This window comes from Arachis hypogaea, chromosome 14 (genome assembly GCF_003086295.3).
Source record: "Arachis hypogaea cultivar Tifrunner chromosome 14, arahy.Tifrunner.gnm2.J5K5, whole genome shotgun sequence".
In the NCBI taxonomy this organism is placed as follows: Eukaryota; Viridiplantae; Streptophyta; class Magnoliopsida; order Fabales; family Fabaceae; genus Arachis; species Arachis hypogaea.
The window spans coordinates 18,455,446-18,476,122 of NC_092049.1; the positions used below are offsets into that span (position 1 = coordinate 18,455,446).

The following is a 20,677-nucleotide window of genomic DNA, read 5'->3' on the forward strand; positions in this document are numbered from 1 at the left end:
AACTTTTTAAAATTAATTGAATTATTTAAAATTACAATATCAAAAAATTTTAATAATTAAATTGATATTTTAATTATTATTATTATTATTATTATTATTATTTTTTTTTTTTTTTGCATCAAAGATGGATATATCCTTATCAATTTGTGCATCCGACCATAATGTCAATATGTGTGAAACCTAATTAAGAAGACAAATAGCCAAATTTGCAGAAGCACACGTCATGGGTCATGTGTTATGTCGTCAATTTCCACCAAGTTTACTTCAACTTTACATTCACTTGTTTTTGAGCCATTTATGGCTCTTCCGTAATTGCGTGTATATTGTTGTAAAATAAATAAATAGATAAGAGAAGTATATATAAAAATAAAATAGAGAAAATAAAATATTTTTATTAATATTTTTTAATATTTTTATTTTATTATAATTGAGATTTTATAACATATTCTCCATAATATACTCACTGTAATATACATATATATTATTATATAAGGCAAGGTCACGTAGCTTTTTGTATTGCTATTGAAACACTGTTTTTTTTATGCATTATGTTATTGTTACATATGGCTTTTGGCAATTTGAGTTGCCATATTTGATATTAGAGTAAAGTATCGTTTTTGTCTTTAATGTTTGGAGTAAGTTTTAATGTTGTTTCTAATGTCTAAATCGTGCTATTTAAATTCCTAACGTTTTAAAATTGACTCAATGTTGTCCTGCCGTTAGGATTTGTTAACAAAATTAACGGTAAGACAAAATTGAGACGATTTTAAAACGTTAGGGACTTAAATAGGACAAAAACGTTGAGGGACAAAAATGATACATAAAAATAAATTTTAATTTTATCCTTCAATAATATCAATTTTTTACGGTACATAGTTATTCAATTATTTTTTAATCACATCTAAGTAAATTATACTTAATCACATAGCTTTTGTTTTAAATAAATTTATTTTTTTTATAATTTTACTCTTAAAAATTTTTACTCATCATAAAATGTTTGTATAATGACTAGTACATATTGGGAAAAAAAGATACATATATAATAAAATAATACGATTCTAGTCATTCTCCAAATATTTCATGACGAGTAAAAATCTTTAAGAGTAATTATAAAAAATAAATTTATTTAGAATCAAAGTAATGTGATTAAGTATAATTTACTTAAATGTAATTAAAAAATAATTGAATAACTATGTACTGTAAAAGATTGATATTAGTGAAGGATAAAATTAAAATTTATTTCTATGTATTATTTTTGTCCTCAACGTTTTCGTCCTATTTAAGTTCCTAACATTTTAAAATCGTCTCAATTTTATACCGCCGTCAATTCTGTTAACAGATCCCTAACGGCAGGACAACATTGAGTCAATTTTAAAACGTTAGGGACTTAAATAGGGTTAACTTTAGAACTTACCTCAAACGTTAGGGACAAAAACGATACTTTACTCTTGATATTAAGTTGGTTTAGTTTGATGCCTCAGGCATCACCAAACTTGACATTCACATCATATATAATATAATAATATTATAACACTCCTATTTATATGTCTATTTAGATATGCCTCGTTAAAATTTTACCAAAAAAAAAAATTAGTGAAAGAAAAAGAATATAATATCCTTTTGTGATGAGAATTGTTTCGTTAAAAATCTTGTAAAAAAATCCAATAAAGACAAAAGCCTAATTAAAAAAAAGAATATAATCTCTCCTCAGGTTAGTAACATCACTTAAAATCTCGAAATCGATGCATTTCGATCTGGTGCACCAATCTTTTAAAGGAGAATGTTGGAAATGACTTTGTGAATAATTTGCCAAATTATCACTTGAACGAATCTGTTGAACTTCGATTGTTCCTTAATTTTGAAAGTCATGAGTGAAGAAGAATTTTGGAGAAATATGTTTTGTTTTATCATCTTTGATGTATTCACCTTTAAATTGAGCAATGCATGCTGCATTATCTTCATACAAAATAGTTTGAGCTATTTTCTTATTAGATAGTTCACACGACGATTCAATGTATTGAGTCAAACCTCTAAACCAGAAACATTCACGACTTGCTTCATGTATCACAAGTATTTCAACATGATTAGATGATGTTGCTGCTATAGTCTATTTTGTGGACCTCCATGATATAACTATATCACCATATGTGAATAGATATCCAGTTTGATATCTGCCTTTGTGTGGATCAATTAAATATCTACATCTGCATAACCAACTAATTGTGACTATTCATATGGATAAAATAGTCCCATATCAATTGTTTTGTGAAGATATCGAAAAATTTGTTTGATACCATTCCAATGTCTTTTGGTTGAAGATGAACTATATCTTACTAATAAATTTACAGCGCATGATATATCAGGTTGTGTATTATTAGCAAGATATATTAGTGCTCCAATGGCACTGAGATATGATACTTCAGGACCAAGAATTTTTTTGTTTTCTTCTTTAGGACGGAAATACTAATTTTTCATATCCAAAGATCTTACAATCATTGTTGTACTTAATAGATGTGACTTATCCATATAGAATTTCTTTAATATTTTTTTGTGTAAGTTTTTTGATGAGTAAAGATCCCTTTATTTGTATGTTTGATCTGCAGGCCAAGATAAAATTTACTCTTTTCGAGATCTTTCATCTCAAACTATTCTTTTAGAGCTTTTATAATTGTTGGAATGTCTTTACGAGTTTCAATGATATTTAAATCATCAACATACACAACAATTATAACAAATCCAAATGCAAATTTTTTTATGAAAACACATGGACATATATCGTTATTCTTGAATTCCTTTTTCGTCAGATACTTAGTAAGACGATTATACCACATTTGTCCAGATTACTTTAGACCATATAAAGACCTTTGCAATATGACTGAATATAACCCCTAAGAGTATTTATTAGATGGTTTAGATATTTTAAGTCCTTCAAAAACTTTCATATAGATATCACGATCTAATGATCCGTATAAATAAGCTGTCACCATATCCATTAGATGCATATCAAACTTATAGTATGCAGATAAATTGATTAGATAACACAATGTAATTGCATCCACCACAGAGGAGTATGTTTCTTCATAATCGATTCCAGGTCTTTGTGAAAACCCATGTGCGACAAGTCTAGCTTTGTAGCGTACAACTTCATTTTTCTCATTTCGTTTTCTCACAAATATCCATTTGTATCTAATAGGTTTTACATCTTTTGGTATACGAACTATAGGTCCAAAGACTTTACGTTTTATAAGTGAATCTAATTCTATTTTCATAGCTTCTTTCCATTTTAGCCAATCATTTTTATATCGACATTTTTCAACTGTTCTTGGTTCAAGATCCTCATTTTTAAGTATGATGTGAAGTGTCACGTGATATGCAAATATTTCATTCACAATTGTCTCATTTAGGTTCTATTTTTCTCCCATAAAAATATAATTGATCAAGATCTTATCGTTTTCATAATTTTCTGAACTTTTAGGTAGCTAAACATCTTCTGACGTTAAAATTACATTAGAGTTTTGGACAACCATAGATGTCTTTACTGTGTCTTTATCTTTTTCAATGGGAATAGTATTTACCTCTTTTCTTTTTCGAAAATTTGTCTTTGGAACTGACAGGTCTACCACGCTTCTGGCATGCATTTGTTTTTGTGACCATTTATCAAACTGGAACATTAATTTAAATTGGAGCATTTTTAGCTAACATATATGATTTAGTTATCCTTTTAGTATTAGAAAATACATCAGGCAACTTGACGAAGCGCTAAACACCGGCTTAAAAATTTTCACAAGTTAAAGCACAAGATTCGTCGTAGCTCTAAATCAGAATTCAACGCTCTTTAAAGTTTAGTAGAAAGATGTCACAAATTTCAAAACAAATAACCAGGAGTTTAATCCCTAGTCGTTCTCTCTAAGAATTGCAATCGGGTGCTCAATTATTAGCTAGAGGGGAAATCGGGGTTTTGAGCGCAATAAACAAGAAATGTAAATAGCAAGAAATTAAATTAGGAGTGATTAAGCTAATTAACTAAAGAAGAGAAAGTAAATTCAAATGCTAAAAAGATTTTGACAGGAATTGAGGGTTAATGATCACTATTTTTATCATTTATCATAAACATGACAATTATGAAAAGTTGATCCCACTTTGTCAATCTCTATACATCGAGAAAAATCAAGTAGACATAATTAATTCTAATCCATAAGTTCTAACCAACTTCATGATTGAATTAGTAAAAGATTAGTGTCAATAGAAACAAGATTAATTAACAATTCTAAATAATTAACAATCAATATTGGATATCATCAATAACGCAAAGTCACCTAATTTCTCAACCCCAAGCCAAGAAAAAAAATATACTCTATAACTAATTCAAGCATTTTATCAAATATCTAACAAGTGCATAAACATAGAACTTCATAAATGGCAAGAATTTGTAAAATCTACAGCTACTCAATTCAAGAAAGTAATAATAACAACAACTCCAATAAGCAACAAAAAATATAAAACATCAAATTCATTAAAGAAAATTTGCAAATTCAACAAGAGTTCATAAGCTAAAATAATATAAATAAGAACTAATAAGAAAAAGTTAATGATCTAAGATAGAAGAACAAGAAAATGTAAATAAAACTAAACTAAAACAAGATTAGAAACTAAAACTAGAGAGAAATTGACATGAAATTAACTAAATCTATCCTAATTTTTTCAATATAACTTTCTTATTTGAATCACCGTTTGTGATGTATAATTACTCATCATTTCCCTTATGATATCTATTTCGACTAATATCTTTAAAACTCAATAAATTTGTTGGAGACAATAATGCAACAGCTTAATTAAGCTCTTTTTGAAAAAATAACTTAAATAATAAATGATTAGAGTAAAGTATCATTTTTGTCCCCAACGTTTGGGGTAAATCCTATTTGTGTCCCTAACGTTTAAATCGTCCTATTTGTATCCCTAACGTTTGTAAAAGTGATTCAATGTTATCCTACCGTCAATTACACATCATGAGTGTTTTAGTTTGAGTTTTAAAAATCTCTTCTTGAAGTTAGAATACAAATATCTGGGATAGAATCGATGATCTACTCCGAAAAATAACTCATCAAATGTTGAAACTAATTCCTACAACATTTACATAATTCACTTTTCTAGGAACATAATTAAATCTAAACACAAATAGTGGGTATAATATTAAAATCGAACACATCCAAGTAAGACCTAATTGATAATGAATACATCCAAGTGAGAATAATTGAAAAATATAATCTGATTTGTTAGTATAATTGATAGTAGGATAACATTGAATCACTTTTATAAACGTTAAGGATACAAATATGACGAATTAAACATTAGGGACACAAATAAGACTTACCCTAAACGTTGGGGATAAAAACGATACTTTACTCTAAATGATTATATTAAAAGTAGCTTATAAATAAGTTATTTTGTGTTTGAATTTTTAGCTTTAAAAGTGCTTATTTTATAGAAATATGATAAAAAGTAGAAGTATTATGAAAGAAGTCATTTTTTTTAACTTCTGTATAAGCTCCTAAATAGTTTCTTAGAAAGCCGCAATTTGATTTTGAAAATTGTACCAGACATTAATACTACTACTTTTTATAAGTCAAAAGCTAAAAACAAGTTACTTTTGAAGCTTCCCAAACGAGCCCATTGGAGACAATAATGCATTAGTAGACAATAATGCATTGTTTCATATGAATTTTGTTCCTCCAAAAAACAAAATAATAGCTCTTTGGGAGCTTTCAATCATATTGCCTGAGTCAATAATAGTATTAACACATTCTTCTTTAGAAATAAGATAAGTAAAATAAATATTACTTTTAAAAATGGTATGCGAACTTGTACTATCCACAAAACAAATATCTTTATTATATGTTCTTACTATTTTCTTTAAAGTCAAACAACAATAATAATAAGATCATAATATAAAAAAATTTCAAAATTTTTATATATGTGATAGAAAAATGAAATAAAACAAATAAAAGTGTGTGAAAAGCAAAATCGTATTTCTGAACAATACATATACCATTTTCTTTTATTTTATTTTGAAAGAATTTGAGATACGGTTTAATATTTTTAAAATTCTTAATAAAAACATAAATATAAATATTTTATTGAATATTATATTTAAATATATCAAACTTTCCATTCAAATACATAGAAAATAAAATTCAACAAAAAATTTATTATATTATTTCATGACATAATAAGTTTAGAAAAAGATAAACTCAACTATTAAATTTTTTATTAATGATTTATATTTTTTTGAGGATTCTCAAAAAATTAAATACTTCGTATTGAGTAACGTCATTTTTAACAGTATCTTTTAAAACAAAATTTACTACCATTTGTTTATCATCTTTCTTTAAAAATATTTGGTAAAAATCAATTAAGTGTCTTGGAGAATGGGATACTAAAGGTACATGACCAATAGTCCTTATCGCTACAACAAAAGTATTTATTTCTGTTTTCTTATTTTGTCTATTGTTTCTTTCATGATTATCCCATTTTTGATGAAGCATTTTTTGTTGAAAATTTTTCTTATTTCTATAAAAGGATAAGTGATTCTTGTTAAATTCAAATTATTCAAAATCTTTTTTTTTTTTGTTCTTTTGTTTTTAGTTTTTAGAAATACACAGTATTATTATTCTTGTTCCTGTTCGAATAAATTTGATTCTTTTTACCAAAATCTTGCATTTATCACTTTTAGAGTTATAATTTATCGCATTTGTTTCAAGAAATGGAACAGTACCAGCTAAACGTATTTCATGATTTTTCATGAACAATTCATTATTTTGTTCAACAACAAGGAGACAACCAATTAATTTAAAATATTTTGTAAATCTTTTTTCTCAATATTGCTACTGCAAGAGCACATTTGAAACATAAAAAATCAAATAAGTTTCTTCTAACATATCGTTATCAGTTATATTTTTATCACATAATTTCATTCATAAGATAAGATGATTCAGAATATTGCGGAATTATATTCATTTATCGGTTTAAAATCATGTAGGTGCAAATATGTCCATTCATAACGGGTTTGAGAAAGTATCACCATCTTTTAGTGATACTTTCTTAGTGTCTTCATGACCCATTAAGTCAAGATAAATTTTAACATCTAATATCCATGATAAGTAGTTATTATCAGATATGCTAAGAGCATTAAATTCAAAATAAATTTTTTTTTGACAAAATATAAATTTATTATGTGTATTTTTTTTTCTCAAAGAAAACTATGCCATTTGAGTTATAATTTATTAGCGCATTATATCCTTGTTACATATAACTTTTAACGGCAATTTGAGTTGCCATATTTGATATTAAATTGGTCTGGTGTTTGATGCACAGGCATCACCAAACTAGACATTCGTATTATATATAATATAATAATATTATAATATTTATATGTTTATTTAATTTTCTGTTTTCTCTGTTTTTGCTTTTTTTTTTATGCTAAAAATGTATTTTAAGAAAAAAGTTAAAAAAGAATTTGTTAAAAATAAATTTATACATTTTAAAAAATTAAAAATAAAATACCTTGAAAGCAAATTATAAAAAGTGAATAAACTCAAATCAAAATTCAGATATTTTTTTTTTAATTTTAGGAGTAAATTTTTATAATAATTTTTGAAATTTACGGAATTAACCAATTTGATACTCAAAATTTCAATTTCACTATATAGTGGTCTCCGGATATCATAATAATCTCTAGACATATTTTCGGCAATAAATCACTTGTTTCATTGCTAACATGGCTACAATGTGCCATGCGGTCTCCGGATATCATAATAATCTCTAGACATATTTTCGGCGATAAATCACTTGTTTCATTGCTAACATAGCTACAATGTGCCATGCTGGCGCCTATAATGACTAGCTTAGCTGGCCAGATTCTAATTTATATCTAATTTGTTCCCTCCATTTCTATTTAACCTTAACCTTTTTTGCTCCCTCCCAAAGCTTGTTTATGATAATTTCTGATGCTTCTTCCTCCTTTTCTTGTCATTCTTCCTCCTTTCTTAAGATCAATGAAGAGTGGTGAGAGTACTGTAGTCGAATAATCCTTCTCTTTCATTTTTTTTAAAATTGCTCCATGATGATACATGATGTCCAATAACTCATTCATCTGAAAAAAATCCCCACGCATTACTTCAAAGTTCAAACTCCAACAGAAAAGAACAACATTTTAATCTATTGAAAAACTCCCACGTCGCAAACCTAAACAACATTTTCATCAACCATATCTCAATCCATTAACCCACCCCTGGTCTATTGAACAAAATAGAGCCTAAACTCCAACCTACCAGAAAAAACTAAAAATCCTAGCAGATAGAGAATCGCAACGAATCTTAACACTAATGTTGTTACTGTGAATTTGATTAACTTCAATTTCATGAGGGACCGTGTTATAGTAAAAATAAGTATCTTTCATTTCTTTCTGCCTTACACATTTATGTCAAGTTTGGAGTGGTATGATTTTGTTGATATCTCAAAGCTTGAATTTGGATTGAGGATTATGATATCTGCATTAGATCGAGGAAGGATTGCTGCTTTCCTTGGATATATATTGAATATTCTAGCACTGAGATGATTGTAAAAATTGAAAATATTAATACTACTTGGCTTCTTTACCAAATATAACCAAAACTATACAAATAGATATAACTTGGGTATTCATACTACCATTATAACAAAAAACAAAAGATAACTCGTTGTAATAATTTAAAAAAAAAAACATGCTTTCATTGTAAACGATAATGGCGGAACCGTCCTTTTCTATAGGAGAGTCAGATAATCAAACTCAGACCTACGATGTTAATTAACTGAGGTTGTTGCAAAGAAGAAACCTCCAGAATCCTAATCCTATAATAGTGGTGTTATTGATGAAGAAAAGTTGAAGAAGAAGTGGAAATGAGGAAGAAAGATGAGTGAGTGTGTTTGAATGCAAACCATTTTTCATCATGTTTAACACCAAACGCGTCGTTTTGGTAAGTGCCAGCGTGGCACACTGTAGCTACATCAACATTTAATCGGGTGACTTATCGTAAAAAATATGCTTAAATGTTATGATAAGGATGACAAATGGATGCCCATTTATGATATAGGCGACTGAAGTTTTTAAGAGAGAGTTTAGATTATTAGGTAGACTAACTTTAATAAAAGTTGAATTTGTATAGTTATAAATAAGGCTCTATAGCCTTACATACAATACACAGCAATAACAATCAATAAAATCCTCTCTCTTTATATTACTAAAAACATTCTTTTTTTTATTCTCTACAAATAATTTTTTTCTCTCTTTTTTTTTGTTACTACTTATAAATATATGAACAATTTCTATTGAGCTAATTATATTAATATTAGAGTCTTCTATTCATACATCTTTATTTTATATATTTTTTATTTATTTTACAACATTAAGAACTATTATGGTAAGGTGAATCTAGAAGACTACTATAATAAAATTAAAATCTTTTATATCAAATTGGATAATTTTGTGAATCTCAAGAATTATTATAGAAATTTACTCAAAATTCAGATATTATATTTATGTAATTCACGTATTTACATCTTTTTTTTATAAAATATATTGCTCAAAACCATTTCAAAATTAAAAAGCATTTTTTCTAAGGATACTTTTAAATTGTTCTTCTTTAAGCTAAATGGTTATAATTTGCTAAGTAGTCTTTTTGTATTAGTTGACTTAGGCTTAGTTTGGTAAAATTTTTATTTTTTAAAAATAGTTTATAAAAACTAATTTTTAAAAGATGACTTTTAAAAGTTGTAGCATTTATGTTTGGTAATTAAATTAAAAATAGTTTTCAATAAACACAAGCAACAATTTAGTAAAATAATTTTTAAAATTTAAAAATATTATAATAATAGACATAAATATAAGTATTAAATTTAAAAATTAGTTAACATATGAGGTTATATTAGACTTTTAAATTTTGAAAAGCACAAGCCAACTTTAAAAAATTCTATCTTAAGTGCTTTTAAAAGTATTCCAATTTTTTAAAGGCTGCAAACACAAACACATGATTTTTTTTTATTTACCAAACACTGAAGATATATAGTTTGGTAAAGCTTTTACTTTTCAAAAGTAGTTTGATGACTTTTTAAAAGTTGTAACATTTATGTTATTAAATCAAAAATAATTTTTAATAAACACAAGTAACATCAATTGTTTTTGGTAAAATAGTTTTTAAAATTTAAAAATACTATAATAGACATAAATGTAAACATTAAATTTGAAAATTAGTTAACATATAAAATTATATTAGACTTTTAAATTTTGAAAAACACAAGCCAATTTTAAAAAATTCTATCTTAAGTGCTTTTAAAAATTAAAATATAGTCTTTTTGATTGACCAAATATAAAATAAGGAGCTTTAAAAAATTTTACCAAACTAAGCCATTGTGTGAGGATGCAAGTGTTCTATTATTCTATCACATATATATTCTATGAATAATTGTAATGGAAATAAAGCCGTATATTAAGACACTTCAATACTAATGGTGTGAAAAAGAAAAAATACGAGATAATGTTTACATTACGTATGTGACATTCGCTTGATTGGTTGAATCGTGTACTCCATTATTAGTTTCTAAATAACAAATATTTTAGATCTAAAGGAGTATCATTTTGGAACAATGGATTAAAGCAAACGAATTATGTGAATTTTTGGTATAAGAGGATGAATTTGGACACCCTAAATTCCAAGATAATTGGTTAGTGCATGTATAATGTTATTATCGTCCTATCCTCTTGTAAGTATCTCCGATCACTTAAAATTTTCACTATGGACTCTATGCCATCTTCTTACTTTCTTAGACACAAAGCTTCCTAGATTTATTCACACTACAAATCCCCTTCACATTGGGGGGAAAAAAGATATATTTCCATTGAAAAATTAAAAAAGAATTGGAGCATGTTTCTAAAGAATTTTGGCACATGCTGAAAATTTAAAATCTATTGAATTTAATTCCCATATTTTTAGACTTATATAAGGTTTTTTCTTTGGCAGAACTGTAATTAGTCCTCTTGTCAGCAATTTCAATAACATTAAATTTTCAATATAATATGGCCTTTGATTTTATACTACAGAGAATTTTTAAAGTAAGCTAAATAGTTTATTCCGATTCATTATCTATTATTTTGTAGTCGGCAACTTTGAGAAAGCATGGAATAAAGAAATAAAGACAGCCACCATAGTAATTCACTAATGTGTAGATCTTGTTCTGTGAGCATTTAAACTTTTTCCCAAATAAAGTTGCTGGCATTATTGTGCTCCTTTTTTTTTTTAAAAAAAAAAAGAAAGAAAATCAAAAGCTCAAACAATTAAACAAAGTTTGACTTCATAAAAAATATATATATAACCGTTGCACTAAGTATTGACTTGATGTCGTAACCACATAATAATACATACTACAAATATTTATTGCATGTTGGAGCAAACTATCAACTATGTGATATCGCACTCATTTCATTAGAACATAAACATTTTTCGGCTACGTTACTTGTGATAGAATTCATTACTAATAATTTTTAAACGTATTAGTAATCAATAAAGAAAATCAAGTAGCTAGACTCGAAACTCGAAAGCGAGCACCACGTGCAGCATATTTTATTCTATAAGAAGAGTGTCACGTGCTGCATATGGTGCCGGTGCCATATTACTACCACGGTTCTCTTCCATTTTGTCTTACGGTGCCGAATCTCATTATCTACATCAAACAAATAAAAAGAAACAAAACTAATAACTTCGACACGAGAGAATGTTCAATCTGATCCTGAAATTTGAAGAAATAATCAATTTGATCCTAAACTCTTTAAAGATGTTTGAAATTTAATTTGGAGACTAAATTAATTAATTTTCAGATATCCTAATAAGTTCTATAACAATAAACATATACAAATGTGGCTGAGCTTGAGCCTCCAATGCCAACTAAACTTCATACATTATTGTTATTCTGCCAACAACATTTGCAGCGTCCCAATAGTACTAATAATGTCATTGACTAATATTGATGATATTGACAGCACACTCTCGAGTCACTATCCGTCGCCTTTTGTATGCACACCATTTGTACCCCACATATATACCACACTCAATTGGATTAGAAATATGGTTTCACACTTCCACTTACACTCACATTAATTTAATATCTATATGATTGAAGTTACAAAAGAAAGGTAACTACGGTAGAAAGGAAAAAATAATTCAATGGTTCTAATTTTAATGAGTAATTTTAGATAACTTTTTTTTTTTCAGCATAGTTAACTTTTTTAAGATTATTTTGTTTATTTTAAATTCTAAATCCTAAATTATAGACTTAAATTCTAAAGTTGGCTAATATTAGCTGACTAAAATTAGTTTCTTGTACTCTTTCTTTTCGTTATATGAAAGAACAAATCCGTCGATATTTGACTAATAAAAAAATTACATTCATTTATTGAAGAGTATGAATTATGGCAAGTCGGCTCCACCATTTCGCATCGTCCATGATTCAATCACTCACATAATTTCTGTTGAAAGTTCTAGTTAGCATCTTTTTACCTTGAAGATGTAGCATTACTGTGTTCCAAAACTTCACCAGGGTACCGTTTCTTGTTGTCAATTAGTAAAAAAATTACAGAATGATGAGAAAAAGCGCAAACGGTGACAATATAGCTCTCCTTCGGCCTCAAACCGTGCACTGCAACTTTGACTTTGAGAGCTTGAGCTCAAGTCGAAAAAGAATGAAGATGATGCAAAATTTGATGGCATTACTTGGTAAAAATGTTGGAAGACTTCAAAAATTAAAAGCTAAGGGAGTACAGTAATAAGTATATTATCTCAAAAATTCACAGTCCACACCCCACATTATCAAGACCAAGATCAAGATCAATCTATAATTATGAATTGTAGTTCTCTTCAGCTTTCCAATATAAACAGGTTAAAATTCATTCATTTCAGGTGTAGTCACCCATGTTTTGGAGACTGAATCCAAGATAGGTATGTCATGTTGATTAAGAGCACCTGATGGAGACACTGCCGAATTATAATTTTACATTATTTTTAATTTTTCTATCTCATACAACAATGTTAATATTGTTGTGCTTTAGTTACCTGAAGAAAATAAGAAAGCATAAAAAAAGCCCTCTTATATATGTGAAGACGATGCTTTGTTGCTCATCCAAATATTAAGGCAGATGCAAACAAAAATGGCATTTACTCGTGCTATTCATCAATATAGCGCATGCAACTCCTGAACTTTCCTATTTTATTCATGTACAATGAAGACTTTGACCATGGTTCATCACTTCATCTCCTGTAAGATTGGACAAAAGAAAGAAACCGATCAAATTATATATTTTAGAAAAGAGTAGTTACAAGCAATTTGGCTTTCACAAACCATTAGAATTTTCAACTTTTCATATATGGTATATGCAAAGAAACTTTACCTGTTTAACTCAAACAAGCTGCACCACAGCAATGACCCTTAGGGCTCCATTTTGGAGAAGATCAGCAAGCTCATCAAATAATAGAGCAGTTCGCCAACCCCATCCTTTAGGAGCTTTAGGTAGAAGAGTGCCTGTTTGTTTAAAGCTTCCAAACACCATTACCTCCCTCTTGGATGGACAAATCAACTGAATGGACCCGGCAGATGGAAAACAAAACCATTAACCAGAATGATAACAGTATCAGGTACGACTAAAATAATAGAAAATCACAAACCACCACATGATAAAAGCATAGGTTCAGTACCGCAGCATTACCTGGTAGCGAGCAGTCACCTTTTCACGAGAGTCAACATACATGTGCACCTGAAAATACATTTCATAGAAATAAGTTAGGTTAGATAGAATTCCAGAAGATTTATAATCAACGACACGTTATATAAGGTATACACATTTAAAACAACTAAGAATGTGGCATGCTGATACTAGAACTCCAACTACTGGCAATCAGCACCCCGATTTGAGTTTAAATGTACCTGATGGACAGACATTACTCTATATTATTGAAATAAAGCAATTCATTTTCAGAAACAGAATATGATTTCCAAAGTCCAAAACTATCTTTTAAATACTGAAAATCAGTCCTGCTTACCTTTCTATGTATATCAGTTATCTCTGCCTTCCTACGATGAAGAAACAACCCTGCACCAACACTAAACATAAGCTCCCAGATAGAATAAAAATTTACATACTTAATTCACAGTCCAAAGGTGAACATTCAATGCAGTAAGACATTACCCAGTGTACGCCTTCCCTGGGGGTCCTCATCATTAAAAGCCTGTACACTGACCTAAAGATTCAAACAGATAAACTCTGTTCATATCAGAACACATAAACTCAAGCATGATAATATAGTGATTATTTTTTGCCAACCTTCCATAAAGAACCAGCATAGAACATTTCTGGAGAATGCTTAACCTGACCATCACCGAGTCTGTGCACATCCTCAAATTGGACCCTGTAAACCACAGCAAAAGCAACATTAAATGTATACAAATTATTTATTAAAATGAAAACACCTACACTGACTATGAACCTTTGCCAAATAGCCCCAATGTGATTTCAATTTTGACAATTTAACAGCCTCAAATTTCACTAAGTGGCAAATAAGTATTTAGTTTCAACTTTCGATGTTCAAATTAAAACCAATTGTAGTGAAAGTTTAAGCAAGATAACTGTCAAAATTGAGACAAGGGCACAATTTTGAAAGGGTAAAAACAGGAAGGACAATTTGCATTTTAACCAAACTACTAATCAAAACAAAAAGACCCCTACTATCTCACTCTAACTGCAAGACAACTTCTGTGATACAAGAAACAACATTGGATATACACCATTAGCATGTTACAGTATGCATTATACATAACCTACATTAAACTAAAACACCTAAAACAACACAACTTAAAGGGAAACACAAAGGAGAGGAACAGAGGAGGAACCTTCACAAGCAAGAAATAGATATAAAATCTCATGCATAGGAGGAAGATTGAAAGTTCAATGAAACATAAGTGTATCCAATGTGATTGTGTGTGAATATTAACCACACTAAATTAATAATATTGTGAAGTACATTGGCAGTAACAGAGGGGTGTCACCAACTGTGAGAGCTAAGGGCACAAAACGCACAAACCAGTAATAGCAAAATTTACTTTAACAACTCTGGAAAGTTGTAGAGAGGTTGACTCACCCAAAGCGAAAAGGGGGGAAATGGCTTAAAGGCGTTTTCAAATCCAATGATATAGATGAATTATTTGAATTCTCCCATTCTATTCCACCGTTATGTTCTGGTGTCTCTAACATCTGCATAGGAATACCACCAGTACTTGGGCCTCCTGCAGTTCCAGACATTCTGCCTTGCATGTCCATTTCATATCCCCTTTGAGAAAGTTCTCCATGTACATTTATTCCATTAACCCCACCTTGACTTAATCCAACCAAAGCTGTCAATCCATCTCCAGACAGGTCGCCGTTGTGATCAGTTCGCATCTCTGAATCATCATTGGCTGCAGATTGCTGGTAGTTTCTGTTCCCAACACCAAATGGTACACGAGAAAAGACAAATCGTGTAGGAGCAGAAGCAGCTGCTGGAACAAATGTAGTTCCACGACCAATACCTGCAAGCCCATCTATAGCCCCTCTAACATGTACTCGTACAGGTCTAAAGATGCCATTTCCTTCACCTGGAGAAGGCTCGGCAACATATATATTGCCCATGTTCGCATGCATATTATTCTGGTTATGTTCTTGAATGTAAAATCCAGTGGAATTAGCTCCATGTGAAAATGTAAATGGTTGCCGGCAGGTACAAGCCATACTCATAAGGGAGCAACTTTTGCAGGTATCAGCAGCAATTTCTTGCACCCTCTGACTAAGAAGCATCTAATAAAAACCAATAAAATTAAATTTCAAATATATTCTGCAACAGATGTTGGGTCATTGGTGAAGTCATAGGCAGTGTTTGTTTAAGAGGTGCAATGTAAATGGCAACAAAGAAATACCTGAAGCCAAAGACCATCATTCACAGCTTTGCAAGGGAAACCTAACTCTTCAAGTTGCTTTCTGACATTCAAAAGAGCCTCAAAAGACATGTTGCAGTATAAGAGAGAGCCCCCTTCAAATATGTTAAGAAATGCATCATATTCATCCCCATGATCTGCATAGTTTCTTTTGGAGTGAGCTTCAAGACGTCTTTTGCCAACAACTCTTCCACCCCATGAAAAAAATGGTGCTCCATATCTTCCCCAATCATTGGATGAGACCCCGCTAGAAGAAGAATTTGATGAAAAACGGTTTCTAGATTGATCCCTAACAATCCAACTATTGTTATCCAAATGGAAGCAAGATCCTTCCTCAGATGGCCCTTCCATAGCCACTCCATTTGCTCCAGCAACAACAGGCATCTCAACATAGGAACATGATGTTCTGATGCCATCTGTATCAGATAATGAATCACCCATTGATGAAGGCCCTTCCATGTTGCAAGAGTATGTTGGTTTCAGGTTTGATGAGCTGGTATATGAAGCTTCTTCACTTTGTTGATTGGAGTTAGAAGCTGCATTGTTGAAGTCTGGAAGCTCAACTAGAAGATTACGGGCATTAGGATCCTTTAGACCACTTTTAAGACTCATTTGCTCTAGATCAGTTTCCAACCTCTTATCAGTGCAGCCGTCAGATACACTCTTCCCCTTAGAGTGATCAGAATCAGAATGGATATCAGTTCCAGACTCAGAACTGGAACTTCCATGTTCAGGATGTTTGGCCTTCCACTGAGCACTCTTTGCGAGGAACACATACAAAGCCAACTCAAACCTTATAATGAAATTTGAGACAAGTGTTACACAAACAACGAAACTCAAGCTGTTAAAGGGAGGAAAAGGAAAAAAAAATAAAAGAAAAACAAATAGAAGCTCATAAAAACCACCTACCTCTTCTCTTCACTTGGTATCCATAGTTCATCACTGGTCAGTAATGCATGCAATGTTTGAGATGAAAGTTTAGGAAGCACCTGCAACAAACAACCAAATGTCAACTAATCCAACATACTCCTCATATTCAAAACAAATATACATAACCAAGAACCACAACTAAAGAACGCTAAGTGATATTTAGAAGAATGTGATTTTATCTTCCTACCCAAATTACCTCTTTTAATTCCATGCCACCACTTTGACAAAGGTAGCCCCAACAAGCATTTCTTACACGCTCCCCATGGATGCCATAGTCCTGGTTCTCGGCAAACACCTAGATTCCAATCATACCCCACATAAATAACTATCCCAGTGATAGTAAAAATCTGAAAGATGTATTACTTGCAATTCACAATGAGGGTAGCATTATGCATGTTTAACCTGGTAAGCCAAGAAATTAGAAGTCCAAAGCTCTGATATAATGAAGTCCGTACATATTGCACACAAATCCTGCACAGAAATTTTTTTTAAACAAAATTTAAAATTTAAAATTCATGAAATTGATTGGACTAAAGGTCAAAATGATTCTTCAAAGCGTCAACTTGATGCTCAAAAAAATTGGACACCTCAAATTCGTCCTGAAAGATACAAGTATACAACTAACAGTGAATAGAATTGGTCATTTCCATAAGTTCATGACACGTCACAAAATTGATCTATGCCACCTTCAACGTGTCAGAAGAACCACTTTGATTCGTGGTTGTATCTTTCATTGATCAATTGATCAATCAGAGGCGTCTAACCTCTCGAGAACCAGTACCAAATTGACGCACAACTATTAACCCAGAATTGATTGGTACCTGAAGGTCTAGGAAGGAAGCAGCAGCGAGAACACGGAAAGCATTGTTGTCGTTAAGCTTAGGGTGGTGGCCATAGAGATAAGCCAATGCCATAGTAATGGCCTCTTCGTTAACGTTTTTATCGTCCACGTGCAAAGTCACAACCGGTGCAGATGCTTCCTTCCAAGGTCCATGAAGCATGTTCCTAATTAATCAACAAATAAATAACATTTGCAATCAATTAACAAACCCTAACGGTTCCAATTGATGAGTGAATGAGTAACAGTGAGTGAGTTGGTTACCGAAAATAGGAGCTTCGGGAGAGGAGGAGGCGGTGGAGGCGGAAGGTGGAGCCGAGGGCGTGGAGGAGGATGTCGGAGAAGGCGCCGGAGTTGAAGCCTTCGGATTGGATGTGATCGCAGAGGGAGGTGAGGTTGCAGTCGAGTGCGCGGTCGCTGTTGCTGCTCTCAGAGTGGTGGTGCGAGTGGGAGGGCCGAATCGTCATTTTCATTTGGGTTGCTCCTCCTCCTGAGACCGCGTACGATCCACTAGGGTCCATGATTTTGGGTTAAGAAGAAAAAGGAGATACAGATCGAAATTCAAAGGACATTCATCGTTTTTTCTTTCGTTCGTTTGTGAATGATACTTCAGAGAGGACGAGAGAGGGTCGTAAAATAGAAAGAAAAAGAAAATGGTTGGAAAAATCAGGATAAACTCTGATTTTTTTTTTATGCACTTCATCATATATATATTAAAATTAGTTATTAATATAAAAATTATGTTAAATATATAAATATATACTAAAATTAAATTAAATTACGTGTATATTTATACATAAATATATTGATAATTAAGTTTAGTAGTTAATTTTAATATATAGATAATATTTTTATTTTTTATTATTATTATTTTTTTCTTTTGGTCATTAAAAAAAAGTTAAAACCTATTTTTTGTTTTTTTTTTTTTTTGAGAATTTGTATATAGTAGAAAAGTATAAATTAATTTTTTAAAGACCAAAAAAAATATATTATTTTTATAGTTATGATAATATTTTCATACTAATTTTTAATATTATGTAGATGATCTCTAAATTGATAAAATTATAATGAATGAATTGGAATAGCTCAATTATGCTAATAATTGTAAATATAAATTTAGTAAAAAATATGAATTTGTTTGTGATAAATACGTATTTAATAAAATTAATTTATTATATATATATAAGTAAATTTCAATTCTAACTAAAAATATCAGTTATCTCTTTATTTTTTATATTGATAAAAAAAAAGAAAATGGTATTAATTTTGTTTACTTTGTTTTATTGTTACCAAAAAATATATAATTAATTTATATCTTTTAACAAAATTATCATCAAAAGTAAATATTAAATTTAAAATTATTATTTACAAACTATGTAATATATTTTAAAATTGTTATTTACAAACTATGTAATAAATTCAAATCGATTAGTAGATAATAACTACATGTGTCATGAATAATACAATTATTAATAATACGATGATATTATTTAATTTATTATTCATATAATTTTATTAATTAAATAAATATAGTCAATTTTTTAATTATTTTTTATATATTTAAAATGGAAAAATTTCAATCTTTCTTTGATTTTAAATTAATATAGTAATTAAAGACAAAAAGGTTACACATATATTGATTTTGTCTAATTTTAATTCTTTTAAAATTAATAAAAAAAACAATATATTAACAAAACCTACATTCTTAATATAAAATTTGTATTTTCGTAAAAATACATATACATATGATGAAAAATAAAGATTTAAATTTAAAATCTCTTTTTTTACATACAAATACTTAGTGCCATTAAGTTAGTAATTTTTTTTTGTAACTTAAATAAGTTAAATAGTTAGTAATTTAATTTGTTAATCATAAATAAATAATATTTGATATTATAAATATAAAAAAAATAAAAAGTACCCTTTTACCTATAAAATTGTTTAATTGTATTACAAATTAAAATTTAATTTTTAATTTTAAAATATTGAAACTCCATATTTATTTTTAAAAGGTAAATATTTTTTCATATTAAACATAAAAATACCAAAATATTCTTTATGTAATAATTTTAAAATTAGTTTTGTTTTTGGTAGAAAAAGTAGAGACTGAACACACTACAACATTTTGGGCTTATGGCTATGATTTTTTTGGTCATGGTAAAAAACCGTGACCGCAGAGGGTTTATGGTCACGGATTTTTACCGTGACCAAAGAAAAAAAAAGCTATGATCACGGTTTTTAAAAAAAGAGTGGTCTAAAAGGGTCTATGGTCACGGTTTACAGGGTGACCTAAAAGGGTCTATGATCACGGTTTTTTTGGGTGACCAAAAAGGGTCTATGGTCATAATTTTTTGAAAAAAAAGTGACCTAAAAGGGTCTATGATCACGATTTTTTAGGGTGATCTAAAGGGGTCTATGGTCATGATTTTGGAGGTAACCTTAAATGGTCTATGGCCACGGTTTTTCAAAAAAGGATGACCTAAAAGGGTCTATGGTCATGGTTTTGAGGGGTGACCTAAAATGGTCTATGGTCATGATTTTTCACCGTGACCAAAAGACATCTATGGTCACGGTTTTGAGGGGTGACCTAAAAGAGTCTATGGTCACGGTTTTACGAAAGGGTAACCTAAAGGGGTCTATGGTCACGGTTTTGTGGTGTGACCTAAAGGGGTCTATGGTCACGATTTTGGGATGTGATCTTAAATGGTCTATGGTTACGGTTTTAAGGAGGGGTGACCATAGATAAGGCTATGGTCATAGTTTTAAGTTGGGGTGACCATAGATAAGGCTATGGTCATGGTTTTAAGGAGGGGTGACCATAGAGGCTATGGTCAAATAAGGCTATGGTCACAGTTTTAAGAAGGG

The 20,677-nt window shown here is 29.9% G+C and overlaps 1 protein-coding gene across 1 annotated transcript; it reads right to left on the reverse strand.

The window, feature by feature from the left end:
* Nucleotides 1–12,773: 12,773 nt before the first annotated feature.
* LOC112741746 (uncharacterized) lies at nt 12,774–18,495 on the reverse strand. Its single transcript, XM_025790841.3, has 13 exons — nt 18,077–18,495; nt 17,796–17,979; nt 17,377–17,445; nt 17,171–17,269; nt 16,954–17,033; nt 16,027–16,837; nt 15,216–15,907; nt 14,402–14,486; nt 14,267–14,318; nt 14,121–14,170; nt 13,787–13,834; nt 13,472–13,657; nt 12,774–13,338 (listed from the first exon to the last, which is right to left on the reverse strand). Exons 1-12 carry the CDS (start codon nt 18,331–18,333, stop codon nt 13,481–13,483), a joined length of 2,604 nt encoding a protein of 867 aa, XP_025646626.1. The 5' UTR covers nt 18,334–18,495; the 3' UTR covers nt 12,774–13,338; nt 13,472–13,480.
* Between the last annotated feature and the right edge of the window lie 2,182 nt (nt 18,496–20,677).

What these genes read in the sequence shown, in the direction of transcription:
- LOC112741746 (XM_025790841.3), bottom strand. Translation starts at nt 18,333, where the DNA reads ATGGACCCTAGTGGATCGTACGCGGTCTCAGGAGGAGGAGCAACCCAA. An exon ending in TCCCGAAGCTCCTATTTTCG is followed by an intron (nt 17,980 to 18,076) that starts GTAACCAACTCA and finishes TTGATTAATTAG; the next exon opens with GAACATGCTTCATGGACCTT. An exon ending in CTTCCTTCCTAGACCTTCAG is followed by an intron (nt 17,446 to 17,795) that starts GTACCAATCAAT and finishes ATTTCTGTGCAG; the next exon opens with GATTTGTGTGCAATATGTAC.